We start from the raw sequence: 23692 nt of genomic DNA, 5'->3' as shown, positions 1-23692 counted from the left end.
TGAATAGCCCTTTGCATGGATAATCTCTCCTATTTATTTTAAGTGTCATTAACCACAAAGTTTTAACCTGACAGGGCTCTCACTTCACATTTTAGTGACAAAAGAACTGAGTTGTAGGCATTTATATCTAACCCTCATGACAATTAAACCGTGTAATATGCCAATATGATTTCGTCAACAATTAATTCTACTTTTTATTAGTGAATATGTGCTCCTCATTTTTAAACCTCCACAAAATTCACATTAAAAAAATGTGACAGAAAGAGACTCACTCTTTTACATGAATTTGAATTAAACAGCATTATTGTGAAAATTATGCCTTCAGAATGTACAGTACTTAACATATTTTCTCTCTCTCCCGCTCTCTCTCTCTCTCTCTCTCTCTCTCCCTCTGTCTCTGTCTCTGTCTCTGGAATCATTGGCTTGTTTATGCAAGCTATAGTCTGTACTGTACAGCTATTCAGCTGCCTTGCAGTATGTGGAACATTCTGTGGAACATATGTTAGGAAAAGACAAGCTGGCTAGGGAGGGGCTGCCCCCCCAAAAAAACGGTGTGTTTTACAGCAGCCATTGACAAGGGCAGTAAAGTGACACAGGACATTATTATTCCAGTTAATTTTAGGAGTCAATAACAAGCTTTACAGTAGAGGTTTTAGTACCCTGTATCCCCCCCCTTCCCCTCAGGCTGACCCATTAGCCTGGCCTGGGTGGCTAAAGGCTGGTGTAAATCCGCGTGAGTCAGCAGCTACGGCCGGCTCCCGCAGAGCCAAATGTGTGAACCAGGGGCGGGAGAGGGGGGCGCGTCGCCCGTGTCATATGGAACCCTTCAAAAAACTCCCTAATTAAGGACCAATAAAAAAGCAGAAAGGCCTACTGATGCATGACTTCAGGAGAATTCCCAGAACACCTGTGTGACGGCACTCTTTGAAGTTAGCCCGTAAGGAGGTTCACAGCCTTGTTGTGTGTGATTACTTTAATGAGGTCTGACTTTTATTCGCCATTCCACTCCCCAAAACCAACACAGCGCTTTAAGTACAGTTAAAAGGAGGAGGGAACTGGGGGTGTGGTGAGGCGGGGGCGTTTACTGTTTCTTGCCATAAAGTAATGTCTAATTCCAGTTAATTTTGTTTGGGAAAAAAACTGTTAGCAACAAACACAGTGACGTGAGCGCAGGTCAATGTGTTGATCGTTCTTAATGGGACTGTTGCTTCTTGTAAGAAGATGGTTGCTTCAAAGGTTTAATAGGAAGAGGTACCATTGCCAAAAGGCTAGTTCATAGCCACTAATTCCACTGTCCGTGTGTCCTCTAAGTTGTGTTTGGTGGAGCTCCTACTAATGGGGTCGTGTTGTTCTCCTGGGCCTTCTTGAGCCTCCCCTGGTTAAGATGATAATCTGTGAAATGGCATCACTTCACGCTGGCCCACTTTTTTGTTTCATTTTCTTGCGCTGTTTGTTCTGGACATGTCTCGCGATGGCTATCATGACGGCTGAGGGAAGATGAAAAGCCTGTGATACGTGAACGCGGAGATCGCAGGCGCTTTCATGTGGTCACGAGCGTGAGCTGTTTCTGGCTTCTCCCACAGGGACGCCGACCTCTTCCTGCTGGAGTCTCGGAAGCTGTGGGCAGCCGAGGAAGGCTGGCTGGAGTTTGACATCACGGCCACCAGCAACCTGTGGGTGATGAGCCCCAACCATAACCTGGGGCTCCAGATCAGCGTGGAGACCAGCAATGGTGAGGACTGCTATCTATCTATCGCTTTCTCCTGGCTGACACGAAACAGTAACATATTTTCAGATAAATCAGATACGCTACCCTGTTTATTGTTTGAAACAACTTTTACAAAGGAAACCACAAATGCAAAAGCGGAAATTACTGGGGGTGGCATGAGCAGGCATGGGGGCCCCTTGGGAACACAGTTTCCGGAATGTTCACAAGTGACATTGTGCATTCTATTGTTATATTAAAAATATCTTTTTTAATCAGAATCAATGTTTAAATGTATTGTATCCTTAAAGTGGACTCTCTCCTCTTCTTGCCCTGCACTCATAGTATGTATAACAGGCCAGCTCTGCCCCTGCACTAATGAAATCAAACTTTGCTGAAAGGGGACTGTCTACCGGTAAATCCAGCGTCATGAGATGTCACTGGTCTATGAACGTCATACTTAAACCGGTAATGACAATGACTGCACTCAATAGAATTTAGTCTCAGAACTATATACTGCCCTTGTCGAGTATTTGTTCATAATGTTAGACTAATGCTCTACAAGAGAACGCTGAATCTTCTCCTCAGGGAGGAAGCTGGTGAATGCTGGAGGACATTGACTGTGATTGGTCTGTTGAACAGGGAGGAGCATCAGCCCGAAGGAGGCGGGGCTGGTGGGCCGTGACGGGGCTCTGGAGAAGCAGCCCTTCATGGTGGCGTTCTTCAAAGTGAGCGAGGTGCGCGTACGCTCGGCCCGCTCCACGGGCAGGCGGCGGCAGCAGAACCGCAACCGCTCCGCCCAGCCGCAGGAGTCCTCCAAGGGCCCCGGCCTATCAGGTGCGCTGCCCCCTGCCTTCCACCACTCACTGTACACTGAAAAACAGACCGCATTAATACATCGCGTGATTACACACGGGAAGAATCGAGCGCTGCTAGCTGTTTAAACTAGTCGTTAGTTCCGTAGTATTGCAGAAAACCGTAACAATAGCTGATAGTAGTAGGTTGTCTCCGGTTATAAAAGGATACGTTGTGAACTTCTGTTGCTGGGTTACTAGACGTCAACAAACTAATTAGGCTAACTCAGTTACGTGAAATGGCTCTGTCTGGGCTCTAACTTTGATGGCTCTCAGCTTAATGCTTTCTCCATAGGCATTTAATGGCTTGACACCATGTTGAGCGTTTTGACGCAGATGATGTGAAAGCCACTTTATTGACATGGCATTTGCTATTGTATTTTACCACTGGGATAATGTTTTTACATGAATGATAATTGAAAATATAAATTATTTTTAAACTGATTTGCATATGTGAATTTTGAGAAGCGATGACTGTATAAGGTCTGCAGAACCACCACCAATGCTGAACATAAATTCACACTATATTTCAATTTGTTACAGTCAGAATATAAAGTAGTGCAGTTTTCTCCTTGGCCCCCCAATGAGGGTAGCTGTGCTCACGTTTCACAAACAGAACTGCATCGGCTGCTAACACTGTGCCGCAGTTTCACAACCGCCAGGACTTTGAGACTAATGCGCCGGTATCAATGACAGCTTTTAAAAACAGTGGAGGAGAGCAGGGCTCAAGCCCCCAAACCCAATCCCTCTCCATCTTAGTTCCCCTTTAATCTTATTGGGCCCTGCCGCCCCAGTAACACCAATAACAGGAGCAGGTGGGCTGCCGTGGAAACAAGGGCTGAAAGGGAGTGCGTCTGATACAGAGACCCGGCTGTGTGGGGGGTCAGCACTTACATTGCCCGCTTTGTACTGTACCTCCCTCCCGAGCCACTCTTCCATCTTCCCCCTGTCGAGCAGGGAGTGCCGCGGGCACCGCGGCTTTGCGGTAAAATCTGGTTGATCCGTGACTAATTTCGCGCACGAAGGCAGGGACTAAATGTTAAGCTATGAAATTAGCGTGGGGGGGGAAGCTAGACTCTTAAATATGGACCTGACTACTCGGCCAAGTTATGTGTGGTCTCCGCTTTCCTGTTGTAACGCTATCCATCTATAAAAAAAGCATAATACGTAGTATTTAAGTAAATGTTATCAAATTGCATCATGTTGGCACGAATCAAAGCGAAGGCACATTGTTTTTCATGGTGATATAATGTTCACATTCAATGTTGACTATACTTTTTTAAGAAGAAAAATACATCTAGATCTATATATACATTATGTGTGTGTGTGTGTGTGTGCGTGCATGTGTGCCCTTACATTAGCTGTGACTACCATATTGCAGTGATATAAATCATAATGACAAGTCCTCTTTTATATTAAATCAGCACTCGTAGTAGTCATGGAACTTGAGAACATTTCCTCAAGTATTGCAAATAATGAAAATAATTTGGATGTAAAGTATTTTTAATAAAATATGAAGGATTGGACTCTCTGTGACCCAGAAACATCTATTTCATTCTGCTTCAGCACTTGAGCTCTTAAGTGTAAATATTTAGATATAGAGGAAGTTGTAAGGATTCGTGACAGACAGTGGTCCAGTCATGGCCGCAAAAAGATTATCACAAAGACTGTCAGCCATATGGTTCTACTGCCATGTCACTCATTTAATACAGTGCCCTCCCTTTGGGGCAAAGACCCATCATTTATTTATTTGCCTCTGTACTCCACAATTTGAGATGTGTAATACAAAAAGTCACTGGTTAATGTGCACATTGTCAGATTTTCATGAAGGGCATTTTTACACATTTTGGTTTCACCATGTAGTAATTACTGCAGTGTTTATACATAGTCCCTCCATTTCAGGGCACCATAATATTTGGGACACAGCAATGTTATGTGAATGAAAATAGTCATCTTTACTATTTTGTTGCATATCCTACAAGCAATATCAAAACTCTTTGCATTTGAATGGAATGGGAATTGGGGGGTGGGACTAGATTCAGCCATAAATTATGCTGATACAGTATGGAACACATTTGTTGGCTAAATGGGTTTAAGTCATCAAGGATCCAAGGTATCAAATGAGCCTCAAACCACCATGCTGCTGCCAGTTATGCAGTAGATATGAAAAGTTGTTTCTCATGGAGTAGACTGGCAAATAAATAAATGATGGGTCTTTGTCCCAAACATTATGGAGGACACTGTAGGTTCACAGAGTGGATCTGAAATGGACTATCCAGGTCTGGTTCATTCTATGTGACCAAGCACCAAAGAAAGTATGCTTTTTGCTAATTAAATTTGAGGTCTTGTGTTGACACCAGGTTACAGCACCTGACATTTAATTGTCTGTGAACTACTCTAATGCTTGGGGACAGAAGTCTTCTCATAAATGTAGCCCTTAAGTTCAAGGTATTACATTTTAAAATTTTATTTCCCCTCGGGAGATGAGACAGTCCACTCTCCTTATGTATTTTTCTTCAACTTTACTCCAGACAGGGAGAAGGCAATGACACAAAAACAGGTTAAAAGCAGGTTTTTAATTAGAATTTGGCCTTTTGCTCACCACAGGTCAGTCGAGAGCAAGATGTGGAAGACTCCATCTTGACTTGGCTCGAGAGTAGAGAAAATTACACAGGTGGAAATACTTGAATCGTCACTAGAAGAATGCGCTTTTTTCGGCACTGAATTGTACCAAGGCATGTAAGGAAAAAAAGAAGAAAACAATACAGACACCTTTAAAGATAATTTTGGGTTTGAGTCATAATGGCAGCTGAGCTGGCCCCTTTACCTGAGACTTAATGACCATCTACTGCTTGTATTGGAAGCGGTGCACTGACACCTGTAATTACTCTAGCCAGTCATTAACCGCTTGGTAAAAGACTGACCAAGTTAATAGTATTGCTTAAAGAATTATAATAACATGGCAGTGTCCAGCTGTGTTTTTTCATCTTGTCCCCTCCCGAGCCTTCTTTTGTTTACTGTTAGGGTAATTAGACATCGCAGAGCTCTGGAAGGGGTTTAATAACCGCTGTGATGAGAGACAGGAAGAAAGATAAACTTCAGTAAAAAAAAAAAAGGCATGGATACGGACAACAGTCGCATTCTCTTTCAAGTCTTCATGGGAGTTTGGAACTCTCTGCTCTTTTACCGCAGTTCCTGCTCTCCCCAGGAAGGCGCTCGCAATCCTTTTTAGACGTTATACCACCGCGGCTATTATTTTGACATTCTGTCAGTGCCACGCCAGAAACATTACTTTGTAATTTCTGCTGTGAAGTGGCAGTTTTCTAAGGTTTCTGTTTTTAGAAAGTTCTAGAATCTACTGTTAAGTTAAGGGACTGAGGCTATGGGTCAAAGGGGGGGCACTCAGGGCCCGCTGTAAAAACCAAATGAAGCCTGTGTACGAACGTAAGTGCTTTGTGACTGGCAGTGTGGAAATGGTACTAGAAAGACTGTCAAAAACATTTGTAGCTTGTTACATTCGATAAATAATTTGTCAGTCTAAAGTATATCTTTAAAATCCATGATTGAGAGCACTCTTAACAAAGCGTACTTTAATCTACTGAGTTTTTAATAAACACACGATTAAACAAAGAAATGAGCAACAAGCCGGCCACTAACAAGACTGTACTCTGTTTCATAATCCCTTCGGTTTTTCCCCCTGCAAGTTTAAGCCCCGCTGGAGAATGTTCTCAGTGGTAGCTGTATGGCATTAAATTTTACAGGCAGGAAGTGTCGCGAAGGGGAGGAGTGCTTTATGGGTAGCCCTAATCTGGCCTTTACACTCAATGAAAGCCCACAGTAAAGATCTGCTGTATTTCCTCTAAAGAGCCCCCAAAGTGTAAACGCTAATATTACTAAATAAGGACCAGCGGAAAGCACAGAGTCCAAGGGGCTCACACACACCTGGGGGGTATTTCACAAAGGTGGCTAACTCGCTAAGCTTGACTTCTGCACTGAGTAAGGCCTGGAACCCCCTGAAATATGGAACATGGACTAAAGTGAAAACAACCGTTCCGGGTTTTACTCACTTCCGGCTTACTCAGTTAGCCAGCTTGGTGAAATACCCCCCTGGCGTCACACAGCCCCTTAGAGACAGGCGTTGCTGTGCATTCACCCATAGCGGCGATTAGATCTGCGTTAGCCTGCTGACGGATGTGGTGTGTCATGGTTATGGCCCTGTCCCTGTGACTCAGCCCGGAGAGGAATGTCACGGGAATACGTGGGCACGGGCGTGGTGGCGGTGGGCTCCCATAGTCCCGCCCAGGGGGCTTTCCTCTCGGACCGTGGCCCGGAGTTCGGCTGGGACAGTTGGGCTGGGGGCCAGCGCGCTTTCTGAGAAAGGATTTATCTCTGTAAATATTTATCTGTGTGAAGCCGGAGCAGCGCTGTGGAGGAGTGGCGGGGCCTGGTAACGGCCTGACCTCGAGAAAGCCCCCCCCGAGGGGGCAGGCTGTCAGACTGACCAGGATGAGACACCCATCCCCCTCCACACACACACACAATCAAAATCATAAAGAGATCAGCTGGAGGAGTCCCTCTGCCAGCCCAACAGGAAAGAGGAGTGTGAGTTGGGAGCGCGGAAACACCTGAGGCTGGCGTTTCTCTGGAGCTCACAGGCTGGCCGCTTGACCGTGCGGCTCGGTGACCACTCTTTCACTCCTGTAAGAAACAAGCTGGTCATAAAGCTGGTATAGCTGGGTATGAGCTGGTCAACCAGCATGGCCATGCTGGTCATAAAGTTGGTGTAGCTGGGTATGAGCTGGTCAACCAGCTAGTGCTGGTAGCTTGTCTGAGCTCGCTGCTGTTTCAAAACATAGCTTGTGCTGGTCGAACCATGTCAAGCTGGGTGGTGGTTTGAACTGGTGTGAACCTAGGTTGAGCTGTTTTTTTCTGCAGGAAGCTCTCCCTCACTGGACCTCACTGTAGTGTACACCATAGTGTACACTAGGGTTGAGAGACTAGGGTTGAGAGACCAGGCTTCTGATGAGAAGCCTGAAGGATGTCCCCTGTGTATTCCGTTTATAAACAGAGCTGTACAAGAAAATTAAACCCAGAGATTGTAACTAATTTGACAGACCAAAGTATGTATAATTCCCTTTGATCAACCATGTTTGTGTGTGCGTTTGGTATGTCACAGTAAATACAATTTCAGGGATTCACATAATCGACATTTAAACAAAAATGTATTGTAACGTCCAATTAGGTATACAGTATGTCAGGTCTAATTCATAACTATGAGGTAGAGGACTCATTTATCATTTCCCTAGGTGCTGTTGGAGCTATAATACGGATTATGGCTTTAATTAAATAAGCAAGGACAATAAGTGTGGATATGTTTAACTTCAATGTGTGCGCTGCTATTATTTTAAATGGACCTTTCATTTTAAGATTATACGGCTCTGAATGGGAGCCGCTCTAGCCACAGTCAGCCGAAAAAGCCTGGCTAATAACAGGCTCCATTTTCCAGGAGGTAACAGGAAGGGATCCTGAACAGCACGTCGCCGTCCCTGCTGCGGTACGGACGCGCGAATGTCGCTCGCGCCCCCGCTAGCCCGATAGCGCTGCCCAACATGACACCGGGGCAGTATGCTGGGCGGAGAACACAGGAAGTGATTCTGCGGCTGGCTGATATCATAGCCCACTGTGCGGTTTTGTTTTCAAGCCGGTGGGCAAAAAAAAAAAAAAAAAGAAAAATTGCAGAGAGAGCGTACACAAAACGTCAGTGGAAATATGGAGTCAGAGTTTGACTTCAGAATATATTTCCATGCCAACGATGACCTCCTTTGCTGAAATTCGTACCTGCAGCTGACTGAAATAGGCAGATTGTTTATGGAAGAGATAATAATGTACATGCATATGCCGTATGTAATAAACTGAAAACGAACTAGGTCAGACTATCCAAACTATTTTTTTAACAGGAAAAAACAACATATTTTTGAAGCGACTGTTTGACTGGTAAACCAAATATGAACGTCACACTGGCTGAGACATTCTCCTTATCCAAAGGAAGTAGAGTGCATGAAAGGTGACTCATGGGTCGTTTGTTGGGTCTCTTCTCAGGCAAGCGACACCTTTAACCTCAGTAATCCCCTTCGTCCCTTCCTCCTCCCAGATTACAACAGCAGTGACCAGAAGACAGCTTGCAGAAAGCATGAGCTGTACGTGAGCTTCCGGGAACTTAGCTGGCAGGTAAGGGTATGCTAACACCTGGCAGGTTTATGAGTTGGAGGCCACAAACAAATAGACGATTCCTTAACAAGGTGGCAAAGAGTGGGTTGAGTTACCTTATCAAATCACCTCTATTGTACTTTACTGTTGTATTTCAGTGCATACAGACTGGTCTATTACATGTAAAGTGCTTACACATTCAACATAGTGTTCTTGATTATACTTTCAGTTCAAAGAATATTACGTATTACTTGATTAAATCTTTCAACTGTATATGGTGCTTTTTACAGAGGTCAAAGATAAATCAACATGGCACTTCAAGTTGCATATTGTAAAGGGAAAAAACATTTACAGCCACAAAAATGAAATCTGATTGCACTGACAGCTAGAGAGAAACTGAGCACAGATGCAAAATAAAAAAGATCCAAGGGGAGTAGTAATGGAAGAAAATTTCTGAGCTGATTGTCCGCTAGATAGTCTGATCAGTGCTGCCTGTGTCTGATCCGTGAAACAGGCCTCAGTTGTTTGAGAGATGTGTGACGGTACAATATTAGGATATTAGCAGCAATGAGACTGAGGAGGCCCTATATTTGTGTGTGGTTGAGAGGCCTGAATTTGGGCCATTCCATTCCCTTCCTTAACTAAAACGGACTATTATAATACATGGTAGCCCATGATAAAACCTCACACTCAAATTGTATTTTAATGGAAGCACATAGAGCTCTTGAAGGTCTTTAGTATTGTAATTGGCCCATGGTATTGGCATGGGCAAAGCCCTAGGTTTGTCCGTGGTCGGCTGACTGGCTAGGATGAGTATTAGCTAAGTTGAGCAACAGCCATCATTTTTGTCATCAGCCCTATTAGCCTCCGTCACTAGGACCATGACTCACGACGGAAGACTGCTAGCCGCCTGCCAGTATCGAAAATAACACATTACAGCTTGTTTATAATGGACCCAGGGGATGTTTTGAGCATGGAAAGGGCAACATCTTGCAGGTGCAGATACGTTGTTGTATTTTCCTAATCAAAATTAATGAAAAAATATTTCAGAACTTCTTATTCGAGATAAACTGGAAACATCAGTCAGCAGAAGTGTCAGGAAACTGATATTGAAGTTAATCTTCTGTGGTGCCTGGTGAAATATCTAAGTATCACTTTTGTGTTTTGTGACAGGACTGGATTATCGCACCGGAGGGATATGCTGCCAACTACTGTGATGGAGAGTGCTCCTTCCCCCTTAATGCCCACATGAATGCCACCAACCACGCCATTGTGCAGACATTGGTGAGCTCCAGTGAATGCCATCTATGACACGCACTTTAAGAGCAGACGGAGCATGTGAAAGGAGCATGCTGTCACAACACAAGGATCACATCTCAAGAACAACAGCCATTAAATACATTAATTACATTAAGCACATAATTACTGCATGCATTTCAGTCCATGTTGAACCTATGCAGATATTTAAAATACTGTATATAAGTAGACAAGCAGTATTTTTATCTGCTGAAGGTAGTAATGATTTTATTTTGGGAAATAGTATAGGTGAAAATCCTGCTGAAAAAAAACAGCTCAAGTTTGGGTTTTGAAACAGCTGGTAGCTGGTCGCCCTGTTCAGACCAGCTCAAGCTGTTTTGAAACTGCTGGTAGCTGGTCATTTCATGCTGGATTTTACACCTGGGAAATAAGAACCAATATGAACTTATAAATAACTGTCCCCTCGCACCCAGGTCCACCTCATGAACCCGGAGAACGTCCCCAAACCCTGCTGTGCCCCTACGAAGCTGCACGCCATCTCCGTGCTCTACTTCGACGACAACTCCAACGTCATCCTGAAGAAGTACAAGAACATGGTGGTGAGAGCCTGTGGCTGCCACTGACCCCAGCGGACCATCGCCAGCTCAACTGCTGCAGCAGAACCTGCCTGTACGCTGCACGGGTGTCGTGTGTGTGCGTGAGAGAGAGTGTGTGTATGAAATATTACCAGTTACCTTCGCCCCCCTGCTCTTCACTGCAGCGACTCAGGGCGATCGAAGGACTGCTACATGACCAGAAAAATGTGCTGCTTTCTCCTCTGACCGGAACACCCCTTTGGCCTTTCACACCAGTCCGAACTCTTGTGGTGTGTTTTTCGCATGGCGAACGATCAGGCATAATCAGTCATCCATTTTAAAGCTTCAGGATGAGGGACTGATTAGTATGTCAACCCATAGAAAACAATTCCAATGGTGAGATGTAGTCAGATGTCACTGAATTAAAATAAAGCTTTTTAGGACAGTGGGGAAAAAAATATTAACCAAACCAGATTCTATTTCTAATACAGATATCTATATCAGACTAACCAAAGCTTGATGTTAACATGAAATTCTATTTGAACTTAATGAAAGGTATTACGAAAGGTATTATGATACCTTTTATAAGTTACGTAACTGTTCAAACCTTCCTACAATTCTTCGCTGCTCCACATAGTATATGCAGGAGTTTCCTACTCACAAACCCCCTGACCCAAAAAGCCAGATCTGAACCAGTTAAGACTGTTGTTACATTTGTAAACAAATCTATATTACAGTGCATAAATATTTTACTGTATCCTAATCATTTTTTGTTGATATTTAACCAAGTTTAGTGTCGATGTAATGACTCAGTCTGTTTCAAAAATTTTGACGTCACAGCATTCTAAAAATCATTACAACTTGGTACAATTATGGTTCCATAACAAGCACAAAACCTTTTGACAGAAAAATATCTGTTGCAGCAATAAAATAAAAAGTGCAGTTCACTCAACAAGTTTATTTATCCCACCACAAATTATGAACTTTGACAAGAAAAAATACCTCCAGAAGCTGCTGTTTTTCTGAATCATGTTTAGACTTCCACTTGTGTGTAAATACTTGTACATTTTTCAGCTTATTTATTGCACCTCATAAACGACATGCCATCTTACAAAGAAACAAAGACGACTATTTTTGGAAAAGAAGTTTTATTACAAAATCTTTGCAGAAATCCATGTTAGCAACTCGCTATTATTTTTGTTGCCATATTCTTTTGTAAAAAAAACAAAAAAAACTTCATGGACAGTGGACAACCCACTCATAGAAAATATGACTTTCCTTCACTCGAGCCTGTCTACACCATGTGCTATCCATAAAGGTTTTACTGACATTAAAGTGGTTTACCTGTCTGTTCATTTGCCCTACCGATCCGAGTGTAAATATAAGCATGGAAAGACACGGCCACATACATCTGCATAGGAATATTCTTCTTTTTGCCATGGCAACACCTAAAGTACTTCAATATCATTATGTATAACCAGGTATTTTGCAGTTTGGTAAACAGTAACAAGCGTTTAGGCTGGTCAATGCGTGCAGTTTGGTCGACTGCCTGCTCTGTGTTGGGCTGTCACAACGTATATGGCCGCAGACACAAACCTGAGAGGTGGTAGACAGTACAGAGTAATGGACCGTCAAGGCAAGAGACCACAAAGGACACTAGGGGACGTAGGAGAAAACTGGAGCCAGACGGACTGGGCCAAGTGCTTAAAGGGCTCTGGAAAACGAAGAGCTGAACACAACAATCGTCAACAGTTGGGTTACCGAACTCTGAGATAATGCTGTTTACACATCCCTATCTGGGCGATTTTACTGAGGGGGTCATTTGCTGCCAGCGCATACAGAGTAAGATGAGAATTTATTTTACATTATCAGTGCTTTCTTTACTCTGGACATTGCTAGCGTTGGGTGTGACAGAAAGAAGGAACAAGATTTTTTTTTCCTTTTTTTTTTTGTTGGCTTTGTCCAGCAAATTTCCAGTGGACCATGCCCCACGAGCCTGAGGTAATAACATGTGTCAGATGTGTCAAATTTTTGTGCTTCACTTTATAAACTGGAGCTCTGTATATCAACCATGTTCACCATAACAGGTGCACTACTGATACGGTTGCTGGATTCCACAGATAAGGCTGCTGAGTGCACCAACTACAGTAGATAAAACATCCAGGTTTACAAATGAATTTGACAATGATTTGAAAAATAGAGCTTTGATTAGAGTTGGAGGGGAAGTCAATTTTCACAATTGAGTTGGCATGATTTGTACACAGATTCACAGGCCTTTGTATCACTGAAGGGAAATATTCCCATCAAAACACAACAGATTACATTCAGTACAGTTTCACTACGCTTTCCAAAATATCCAAGGCAAGAACACTCAAAGTGCAGTTGGAATTACAGCAAATGATAATGGGGAAAATATATCCGTCTTGTGCATCATTATATTTAAAAAAAACCCCTTTGACAATGTGAGAAATTAATCAACCAAAGACCAAGAGCTCGATTCCTCCAGCAAGCATATCCCTGAGAGTTAAGTTAGGCCATCACTGACACGGGCAAATACCGTCAACTTAACACTCAATGTCAATTAACATATAGGTGACATCTCTAGTACAGTAATATATATGGTGTGTTAAATTATCACAAATCCTATTTTCATTGAGTAAATCATCCAATATGAAGAATTTTAGCTGTGTTCACTTGGGTAACCTGACAAATGTAAAATACTAGACTAGTCACTATTGGAAGGCACATTGATGACCATCCTTGAGTCACTTCAATTTGGGATACTGTTCGTACATCTTAGATAAGAGTTTTAAAAAAGTACCGCATGAAAAGAGGTTTTGGATACATGTATATCACCACAGAAAACTTTCCCACTCCAGACCAAAGTGGGCTATGTGGGACTACGTGTTCACATCTTTCAAATTTGACCAATATCTGCCCACAAGGTCTTGGACAGCCAAATGAAAACAATTAAAAAAAAAAAAAAAAAAAAAAAAACAGTCCGCGTTTGACGCAGCTCGTTGCTTGCTGTAAAAAGGTGGAAAAGCCTGCCGTGTAGAGGCCGGCTTTAACGTGTTAGGGTACCCGAGACTGATGATTGTGGAAAGTGGTTTTTGGCATTACAGCTCATCTCTGGCCTGCTTCATGATGAAGCTGTGCAGGCTCTCCAGATCCCGCCCTCCGTTGTGCTCCTCGCCCTGCTGCCCCGCCCGGAACATCAGCAGCGTGGGGTAGCCGCGAACCTGCAGGGGTCACAACAGCGGGGGTCAGGCCACACTGGAGGAAGTCACAGGCTGTTTCTCAGATTGCACACTCGTGTACCTGTGCACTCGTGTTCTCATGAGCTTAACTTACAAGTACACCAACAAGTCAACTACCTAGAATGCAAGAACATTAAAAAAAAAAAAACAAAAAAAAAAAAAAAGTGAATTTCAGATGCACTTGTACTAAAACGTCATGAATCTTATGACCGTAATATCACATGTATCCGGCTAGCAGCAGGGCCTGACACTAAAGTGAGTTAGCTAGCTAGCAATGTTACGGCAAAAGAAACATATTTGTTATGCAAATTTGTGGCGAACATATGTTGGTATATTTATTAATAAATTAAAAAGGAGAAAATGGTGGAGAGAGCAGCTTAAGGTTAAGATGACAAACTGTGATATTAGCAGCTAACGTCAGGAACAGTCAATATTTTTATTATTTGATAGCATTAGTCCCTTTGAATCTTCGCGTAATCCGTTATGTAAAAATCGGTTTAAGTCAGAAGAATACGCAATTTGGATAAGATTCTAGAAAAAGTAAGTAACACATCATCAAAATCAAAACAATGCAACTCGATTAGTTCTAAAGGGAGAGAGAAAAAAAAAAAGAAATCAATTGGGACCGGGTTAAGTCACAAAAATGACACCAGATCAATGGAGTTGCCATTTCCTCGAAGTATCATCATGGATTACTCCCATTATGATATTAACAGTTGTAAGAGTGAGCTAGCAGCCTGTGGGGCAGTTCTGCAGCCCTGCCTTTGAGGTTTCATCTTAAGTGCTCCAAGAGCTTACCGCCTCCCACAGCAACCGAACATTCACAACTTTGGGTTAGCCACCACTCTTTTCATCTCAATATCACGTTTCCCCAGAGATTACAGGCTGCTACACATCGTCTCAGGGCACCGAGCAACTGATTGAGAAATGTCTGACATTTGTGATGAGAATTGGAAGGGGAAATTCTGACATAAGAATTCGGATTTTAAAACGAGATTAATACCATGGGAATCTCCAAGGCCTCAACTGGTCTTACTGTGCTCCAAAGCCAGGCAAGAATGGAACTGCTTTTTAAAAATTATTTCAAGGTTTTTGGAATCAATGAGAGGAAAAGCCTCAAACTATTTGAGACTCATCTTGAGGAGTCTTTTAGTTCAGTTCTAAAGAGTAGAGGACATTGCTAATGTGTACCACTGCATGGTCATTCAGACGGACATGGTGAATGCTTTCAATCCCAAGAGTAACTACTGTAAAATGCCATATAGCACTTTTTTCAACCAAATAAAATGCCTTGGGATTTGGGAGGAGCAACTTCACATTGGGATCAGGACTGAAAGGGTTAAAGCAGGGCTTATCAACCCTAGTCCTGGTGGGCCACAATGTCTGCTGCTTTTCCTTTTCAGATGAAAAATTAGTCACCAAGAAACCAAGTGAGGCGCGTTAGTGTAAGCGACTGCTTAAATTGCTCAATTAAGTGCTGAGTAACGATGAATAGCAGCACTCCCTGGGATGAAGACCCATCAATTGAGTGAGAGAGAAACCCCCAGACGAAGAGGGCTAGTTGACTCACGGAGAATCGGTTGCAGAGCGACCGCTCCGTGGTACAGTCCACTTTGGCTATCTTCACATCGGTGAAGCCGGGGAACTCCTTCTTGGAGAGATCGTCCCATACCGGAGCGAGGTTCTTACAATGACCACACCTAGAAAAATAAACATGGAACCTTTAGTGGCATGAGAGAGAATGAGGCCCTTGATTTACTGGCTGGGGTGGTGTTCCCCAGTGCCTTTAACCGCAGAGGAAATGCTTCAGATGATCCGACACACAGATAATACAAAATTGATTCTTCCTGTGTGTCTGGCCTGAGGTGAGGCAAGGTCCTGAAATGGGCAATTACTAGGGTGTTTCAGCAGAAAACTAAGGTGGTGCCTACAACCTGGAGACCTTGAAAGGTAAAAAATGGCACCTGCTTACATTATGTCTGGTATAGAAAACAAAGGATAATTTCACAATCAAAATATAATTGTGTGTCTAGACATTTTGTTACATTTAATTAATCTTGCTATTGCAGTTGATAATACTGGAAACATTTTTAAGTTGTCCTTTGTCCACACAATGTTCAGTATTGTACCATTCTTGGATATTTGATTCTTATTGGTCAATGAGGGTTCATTACATAGCTTTGCTGAATGCTCAATCTTATTGGTCATTTCAGACATTCTGCTGTGAAATATTTGAATTTAAATGATGACTGTCGCTAAGGGTAACAGACTGCTTTAACTTGAACATTTGTATATCACTCTGCAAAAAGAAGTACGCTTCAATTTAAAATAAAAACGTTCCATTAACTTGCGTTGCAAGTTACTCCTATACTCCAGTTAGTCAATACACGTACATAAGCCTAATATCTACTAGAACACAGTGGGGGCAAAAAAACTCTGCATACTAATTCTGATTTGGGATTTATTTATTCATCAAAATCACTTTAAATCAATATCTTGTGTCAATGTACCGACTGATTTATATTGTGAGGTCATTAGCCATGTAATAAGCAGGATAATCCACTCCAAGGGGGTCTGCTCTGCCTCCTTATTGGTCATTATTTTTGATAGCAGACCACCTTGTTGTGGATTATCTTTTAAATAATGACCACTGTTCCATAGCTGATTATATCCCTCTGCACAAGTAGTGTACAAACCTACACAATCATATTAGCTACCAACATTACTATTAACCAAGCAAAATGTGGGAAAAAAGCTTGTTTTAACATCACATGATTCACAATAAAAATTTCATTTCATTTCTGTAACTGATGTGAACTAAACAAATGATTATGTTTACTCATTTGTGGTTGCACAAATTATTTTATCAGAGGCTAGACATGTACCAACTTGGACAATTAAATCAATTTAAACATACTTTGGCAACAGATAATTTATTTGGCAAGTAGCTGTGTTATAAGCCGGATAATGTACAGAAAGCTTTTCAATTGTTTGAAAATAAAGCTCTTTAGGGTGATTAAGACCCCTCCATTTTACATTGTGGTTGCCGCACCCTGGCAGGGCTTATTCTGAAACAGTTGACCGACTCACTGTACATTATCCCTTAATTATTCTCTTACCATGGGGCATAAAACTTGATGAAGGAAAGACCTTTGGCCACTGTTTCATCAAAGTTGCTTTCACTCAGAACCAGGACTTGAGACTAGGGGGAAGAAAATACCATGACATAATTTTGACCACTCAAAACAGTATCCCAAGATTCAAAAGAATATGCATTCAGTAAATCACGAACTAGCTTTGCACGCCAGCCTTCAAGAAAAGGGGAAACAATGTCAGCTCATGGACTTCTGTACATTAAATGAACTTTCAACAACAGGAGGAAATAGCTAGCCTGCCATAATTGCTACTTCCCTGTCCGGCTGACTAAACACTCAAGTCACAGAGTGTGGGCTAGGAAACAATCATAGTCCCACTGGTAGTATGTCAGAAAAGCATATGTCAAAAAGCTTATTGACTCATTAAAAAGAATCTACAGAAGTATTCGGCAATATGGAAAAACCCACACATGCGAAATGTACCCTCACTAAATTTAGATATCAAAGAATAGGCTAGATTTGCCAGAAAAAAAACAACACTTTTTAAACTATTATTTTAAGCCCACGGATACAGGAAGACATATGTAGTCTCTTAGAATAAGAGAACATTCCGGTATAAAATGGATGCCTGTTCGCGCACACAAGCAGAAATGTAAAGGAAACACTACCTCCTCTTGGGCAGGCTCTTCGCTGGGTGGTACGACTTCATCAGCCTGTGCCTCGTCGTCAGCTGTGTCCACAGCAGCCTTAATGTGACCGTCCACAAACTCCTTCAGAGAGTCCAGGTCTCTCTTGCCTCTGTACTGGTCTGCCTGCAGACAAACACAGCACATGCCAAAAATAAGTCCCATGATACTACTCCTCCCAGGCTTATATGCTTGAAAAGAGAACCCCATTTCAACGGAGTAACGTAAAGAAATACAGAAAGGTCGCCACCCAACTTAAATCACAAGTTATACAAGTACTCCTTAAGTTGACCTTGTTCATAGCTGCCATACATCTCTGAAGTGATTCGCATGGACAGTACCATTACTACAGTCACACTAAGTGGGCAGATGCATAGACTAGGAATCACAATGCATTTCAACGGTCACGCTTCTTGAAAAACGGTCTTATGATCAAATACAACACTGGCATCGCATCCATCTGGAATACGCTAGTCGCATTCGTCTGTTCAGGGAGATGTAATATGCAGGTGGCATCTGCCCATAAGGGGTTAAATGGAAGGACCTCCAGCAAAAGGCCAACAAATCAACAGCAGAACATGATGAGGTGGTTCAGTCAGTATGGAGTGCAGTACAGATATGGGGCGGCCTGTAGCGTAGTGGTTAAGGTACATGACTTGGACACGCAAGGTCGGTGGTTCTAATCCCAGTGTAGCCATTATAAGATCCGCACAGCCGTAGGGCCCTTGAGCAAGGCCCTTAACCCTGCATTGCTCCAGGGGAGGATTGTCTCCTGCTTAGTCTAATCAACTGTGTGTCACTCTGGATAAGAGTGTCTGCCAAATGCCAATAATGTAATATGACATTCCATACGAAATGCACTGCCCCGCAATCAGATCTGGTCTGTGCATGCTAACCATGGAAAGCTGGTGGAACAAGATACAAAAATATCCATTTCCCAGCAAGGTTCCAGGCCTTTTGTAAGTTAAGTCCACTCCTTACCTTCTCTCCATCCTTGAAGAACAGCAAAGTGGGGTATCCCCGCACCTGGTTGTCAGAGCAGACCTCGTAATGCTGAGTGCAGTCCACCTGCGGGAAATGAAACGCACCAATACTACTGAAACCGCACTTCCTTTCAGGCCGACAAACCGGCCTTTCAACTCAGTCAACAGATGATATGCGCAACCTTTATCATAAACTAATTTGCTTGGCAGGTGCCAAAGTAAAACGCTGTATTTACACACAGGGACCAGCTAAATTTCTCCAGCAGCAAATTGCTCTACTCCGCTCAGGGCTAGACGGTAGCATCCTGGTCATTTATGCGCATACCTTGCCGATCTTGACGTTGTCCGAATGCTCGAATGAGCTGGCCAGCTGCTCCCATGTAGGAGCCATGGCTTTGCAGTGGCCACACCAGGGGGCAAAGAACTTGACAAAGTGGTAACCTAGGGAAACAAACAAACAGGGACACTAGGTAAACCAATTACAGCCACGACTTCACAAAGTGGGCAGTGCACACTTAGTAGAATGAGACGACAAAGCACATTGACATTGGTTCAGGAGGTAAGAGCAGTCGTCTGGCAGTCGTAGGATTGAAGTGTCCCTGAGCAAGACACCTAACCTCCAATTGCTCCTTACGAGCTGGTTGGTGCCTTGCATGGCAGCCAATCGCCGTTGGTGTGCAAGTGTGTGTATGAATGGGTGAATGAATCAATTGTACAGAGCTTTGGATAAAGGCACTATATAAATGCCGACATTTACCATTCCACATCTAGGATAAAGTTGTTAACAGACAGACATTTACATCTGTTGGGGTCAAAATAGATAAAACTGAAAACAATGGCCAGAAAATACATTTAAATGAATAATATGCAATTAATTTGGTTGTACCAGAATGACATTTGAAGAGCTCATAAATGTACCTTTTGCGACGTGGTTCTTGAAGTTGGTAGCGGTGAGCTCGTGCAGGCCCTGTTTCGGCTCTGGGGCTTTGGGGGGCTCAAGTTCGCTTGCAGGCTCCTGGATTCCACAGAGATACAATATTCCGCCATCAGAATACATACAATATACAGCCATCAGAACCTGTCCTCTGCTCAACACCCTGGGTCTTCCATGGCAACATCACTGACCCGTGACACTTGTGTACAGTACATATGGTTGGAACAGGGGTGGAATGAATGGCTGTCCGATGGCTGAAAAACTACAACAGGTTGAGTTGCTGCTTGTATCCTCTTGGATATTTTGAGTACTCAGACTGCACCAGCAAAGAGAGTGAGCAGCAAATGAGCTAGTGCAGCCCTACACGCAAGAAACCTTGTAGACTAAATCATCCCATGTGGATTAGGTGGCGACATATTACAAGTGTAGCCCTTCGATTCAGATTTCATTTTCCATTACACATACTTTGGATGTGGAAAAAGACCGTGGGGCGGCATGGCGGCACAGTGGATAGTACTATAACCTTGCAGCAAGAAGGTCCTGGGTTCGAATCCCACCCGGGGCCTTTCCGGGTTTCCTCCCACCATACAAAGACATGCAGGTTAGGCTACTCGCACATGTGCTTAGTCAACCTTTATTTATAAAGGTTAATAAATGAATTTAAAAAATGAATGACCACTCCCAACAGTCATCCTACAAATGTCTTCAGATACATTAAAGTTTGGCTTGTTTCACAGTACTGCACTTCTTGAAATGTGGCATATGACTTCATTTTATAATGACACCTGTTGAGCTAATCATACTTGCTATAGTTACAGAAAGACCTTATTACAAAGCTAGTCTTGTTTTCTTGACAGCAGCGCAATCCCTTCCGTGATAACTTGTATGTATTTTGCAGACCTACCTCAGGGTCCTCATTCAGAGTTTTAAGCATCCAGGACTCCAACGACTCCAAGTCCCTTGATCCCTGGTATTTCTCAGACTCCATTTCAGGCCTAAACAGCTTCAGGCTAGAAAACAACGGATAGATTTTGTAGAACTAGACGACTTTACTTTGCCTGAAGAATAGCTCAGTTAAGGTACATGACTTGGACCCGCAAGGGGTAAATGCATACCTCACAGCTAGTTAATGTGGAACCAGTCACTTCATAACACTGAGCAAGTCTGATATTGCTCCAAACAATGGTTTCTTGAATAATGTGATAGACCAAGCAAAGAGCTATTCATGTACTTTGCTCTCTAAACATTTCAAAGTAGTCTCCACATACATTCGGGTTCAAGTAGGCTGCAAGAGGAGTGTATGGTCGTGAAGAATTATTGTCACTAATATGAGGCCGATTAAAGCTACGCAGTCAAAATGCCACAGAAGACAGATATGGAGGCTCCAGGAGGCTGCCTGTTCAATACCGGAACACTATAATGAATATTATACGCTAATGCATTTTAGATGGATTTACAATTTCACATTGCATCATCCTAAGTGCATACAAGCACCTGAGGGAGAGACATAAAAAGTACAGCTATTATAGAAATGGCAACATGCAGATATTAAATAACTTTAAATTGGGGATGGGCACTAGACAAGACACAAATGTCCATCCCAAAGAAAAAACATTTCTTACACTGAAAACTGTGACATTTGTAGCTGTGATATGGGTGCTCAGTAACATTCATTGTGCTAATAGTAATAGTACAGCTATTTAATTCTGAAATTAAGCATGGAAACAATAAACTTTGATGCTAGAGAGGAATTATGAATATTTTACCACCACTCATAAGACAGTTTGAAGACATGACTATTGCAATACGTTAGCTTCTCTGTTACTCAACAGTACAGTATATAGAACAGTCTTCAAAATAAAGAAGCCCTTTGCTGAATTTTTCATAGGCAATCTGAAATTAAAAGGATAAAACACTTGATTTTTTACATCACAATACAGGAAATGACACCCCCAGCAGACAGCAAGCATCCTGTGAGATTACCGCAGAGCTTTAAGTTGTTGTTTTTTGTTTTTACTCCCAATTCAATGCTTTTTCTCGAGATTAGCATTCTTTGCGGTCTAGGACAACACTCCATAGTTCTGACAAGTGCACAACCCCCTAGCATAGACACGAACAGCCTAGAAAGAAGACAAATAATGATTTCCAGTAGGTGCCACTTACGTGGGGTAGCCTCGTACTCCATGGTCTGAGCAGAACTTGGTGTCTTTTGTGCAGTCGACCTTAACAACGTATGCAGGTGGTTCCTCCATGTTGTTGTATTTATCTGCCAGCTGGTTCCATGTTCCCTGAAGCCTTTTGCAGTGCCCACACCTGCATAAATAATGCAGATTACATAGGTCCTGCATCAACCCTCAGCATGTTTCAGTTCTGGTAATTATCAGGATCAAAGAAATGAAGAAATAACATGAAATGCATGGAGAAATGTAGCTCCTTCTTGAGAAACGCATGTACAAGCCAAGTTTCAAATAATGCTATATATTATGCAATTACATATTTTCAATGACTAACTTACATTGTCAGAAATGAGAACAATGCATATTTCAGTTTTTGTTTTGTACACACAGCCCTGGCATGACGGGTAAAACTGGCACATTATATTTAAAATATGGTTATGTAGTGTGGATTTCTGCTGTTACATACAGGACCAACGGTAACCGGTTACTTTCCTATGGATTGTATGTATTGCACAACTCAATAATAGGAGCAAGACCAGTTATTTTGAAGTCGAAGCTACTTGTAGACTTAAATGATTTCAGCTGTGATTGAATTTTCCTTGTTAGAGTGATGTCAGCACGATAGAGAACAGCGCACTAGTTTGAACTGAAGGCAGCTAAAAGTTTTAGGTAGCTAGCTAATCATTAGTGGGCCCTCTGCTAATTTGACTTCAATATTAGCCAGCAATCTATACTACATACAGGGAAAATAAAAAGAAACCAAGTAACGGTACGCTGACGTTGCACGGCTCGGTTTAATAAGTTGCTACAAGTAGCACAACTGTTCCTGCGCGATACCCATCGAACTAAGCTAGCTAGTAAGTTATACAAACGATCGCCAAGTAACCGGTCACGATGATGCACATTCATTCTGACCATGCTGGCAGTATCCAGCAGGGTTGACTAAGCTACGTCAGCATTTGCCACGTAAGCGACAAGTTTCCGTACACAATCCTGAAGTTACCTCATCAACCTAGGTCACTTTATGCGTTAATAAGCTTGTAACTTCAGAAGTGCATTCCAAAGATAGCACAAAGATGAATTACATGATATGTCATGCACTTAGCATAGTAGCTAACTATTCACCTAGCTAGGCACTAACTTACGTGGCGATACTGAAAACGTTCACTGTAACGTTAGCCAATTATGGCAGGCCAACAAACTCCAATTCCAATCTGCAATACAATCCTGGCCTAAAATCTTAACGTATCAATGATTATAGATAGTTAGGTAGGTTTCCATTGGCAGACCTATTCACGTTACAATCTAGCCACCCAAAATGTTGGACAGAAACCACAGCAAACACATAAGTTAGTTAACTGGCTATAACTTCTATAACGGCGAAAACTTCCAGGACTTACCAGGGAGCAAAGAACATAACGAAGTGGGGAGCTGTGGGAATGGCATGGTTGAACATTTCCACCGTATACGTATGTTTCGCGTGCTCGTCTTCCTCAGCTTCATCATCACAAAATACGGTGCTAAAAAGTAATGTGCAATACATTACACTAAGCAGGAAGTATTGGCTGTGCAGAGATATGGAGGCCATGGTCCTGGCTTCGTTAGCCAACCGGTCTAATGCAGACAGTAATCAGACAGTGAACACTGCAACTATACGGAAACCCCTGTGTTCAGTTTCATTCAGCGCTGCCGGCTTTCACTACGCTGGTGTCGTAAAACGGCTTGCTGTGCGGCAGGGTAAGTGATACAAGGCGTAATAAGCAGAAATGTTTCTCGGCGCTTTGCATAGGTTTACCTTATTTAGCACGTGTAAGTCACGTGAAATGATCATACTGTACAGTAGGCCGCTACGTGAGAAAAAATGATATTATACCGGCACGTTACTGTAGCTAATTAGTTGAGTTGGAAATGCTATTTAAACATATTTTCATGACTATTTTAAAGAATATGATGAAGTCA

The 23692-nt window shown here is 42.6% G+C and overlaps 2 protein-coding genes across 2 annotated transcripts in view; one reads left to right on the top strand and one right to left on the bottom strand.

The window, feature by feature from the left end:
- bmp6 (bone morphogenetic protein 6) overlaps positions 1-11946 on the top strand; it is a 31559-nt gene extending 19613 nt beyond the window's left edge. Inside the window, exons 3-7 of the mRNA XM_061238186.1 lie at positions 1584-1732; positions 2348-2542; positions 8711-8787; positions 9940-10050; positions 10497-11946. Coding sequence (XP_061094170.1) covers positions 1584-1732; positions 2348-2542; positions 8711-8787; positions 9940-10050; positions 10497-10646 — 682 coding nt within the window. The 3' untranslated portion in view covers positions 10647-11946. The remainder of the gene's footprint in view (positions 1-1583; positions 1733-2347; positions 2543-8710; positions 8788-9939; positions 10051-10496) is intronic.
- Positions 11730-23449, bottom strand: txndc5 (thioredoxin domain containing 5). Its single transcript, XM_061238187.1, has 10 exons — positions 23134-23449; positions 21720-21869; positions 20461-20566; positions 19541-19637; positions 18948-19063; positions 18621-18707; positions 17622-17765; positions 16978-17060; positions 15429-15558; positions 11730-13840 (listed from the first exon to the last, which is right to left on the bottom strand). The coding sequence occupies exons 1-10, from the start codon at positions 23319-23321 to the stop codon at positions 13718-13720; spliced, it is 1224 nt and encodes a 407-aa protein (XP_061094171.1). The 5' UTR covers positions 23322-23449; the 3' UTR covers positions 11730-13717.
- Positions 23450-23692: the final 243 nt, after the last annotated feature.

This window comes from Conger conger, chromosome 4 (genome assembly GCF_963514075.1).
Source record: "Conger conger chromosome 4, fConCon1.1, whole genome shotgun sequence".
In the NCBI taxonomy this organism is placed as follows: Eukaryota; Metazoa; Chordata; class Actinopteri; order Anguilliformes; family Congridae; genus Conger; species Conger conger.
Note: the sequence above shows the minus strand (reverse complement) of the source record. Positions and strands in the feature narration are given on the sequence as shown.

Excerpts from the sequence above, each read along its gene's own strand:
- txndc5 (XM_061238187.1), bottom strand. The coding sequence starts at position 23,321 with ATGGCCTCCATATCTCTGCACAGCCAATACTTCCTGCTTAGTGTAATG. Across the intron at positions 21,870-23,133 it reads GTTATGTTCTTTGCTCCCTG|GTGTGGGCACTGCAAAAGGC; the intron begins GTAAGTCCTGGA and ends TTATTTATGCAG. Across the intron at positions 19,064-19,540 it reads CAAGAACCACGTCGCAAAAG|GTTACCACTTTGTCAAGTTC; the intron begins GTACATTTATGA and ends TTGTTTCCCTAG.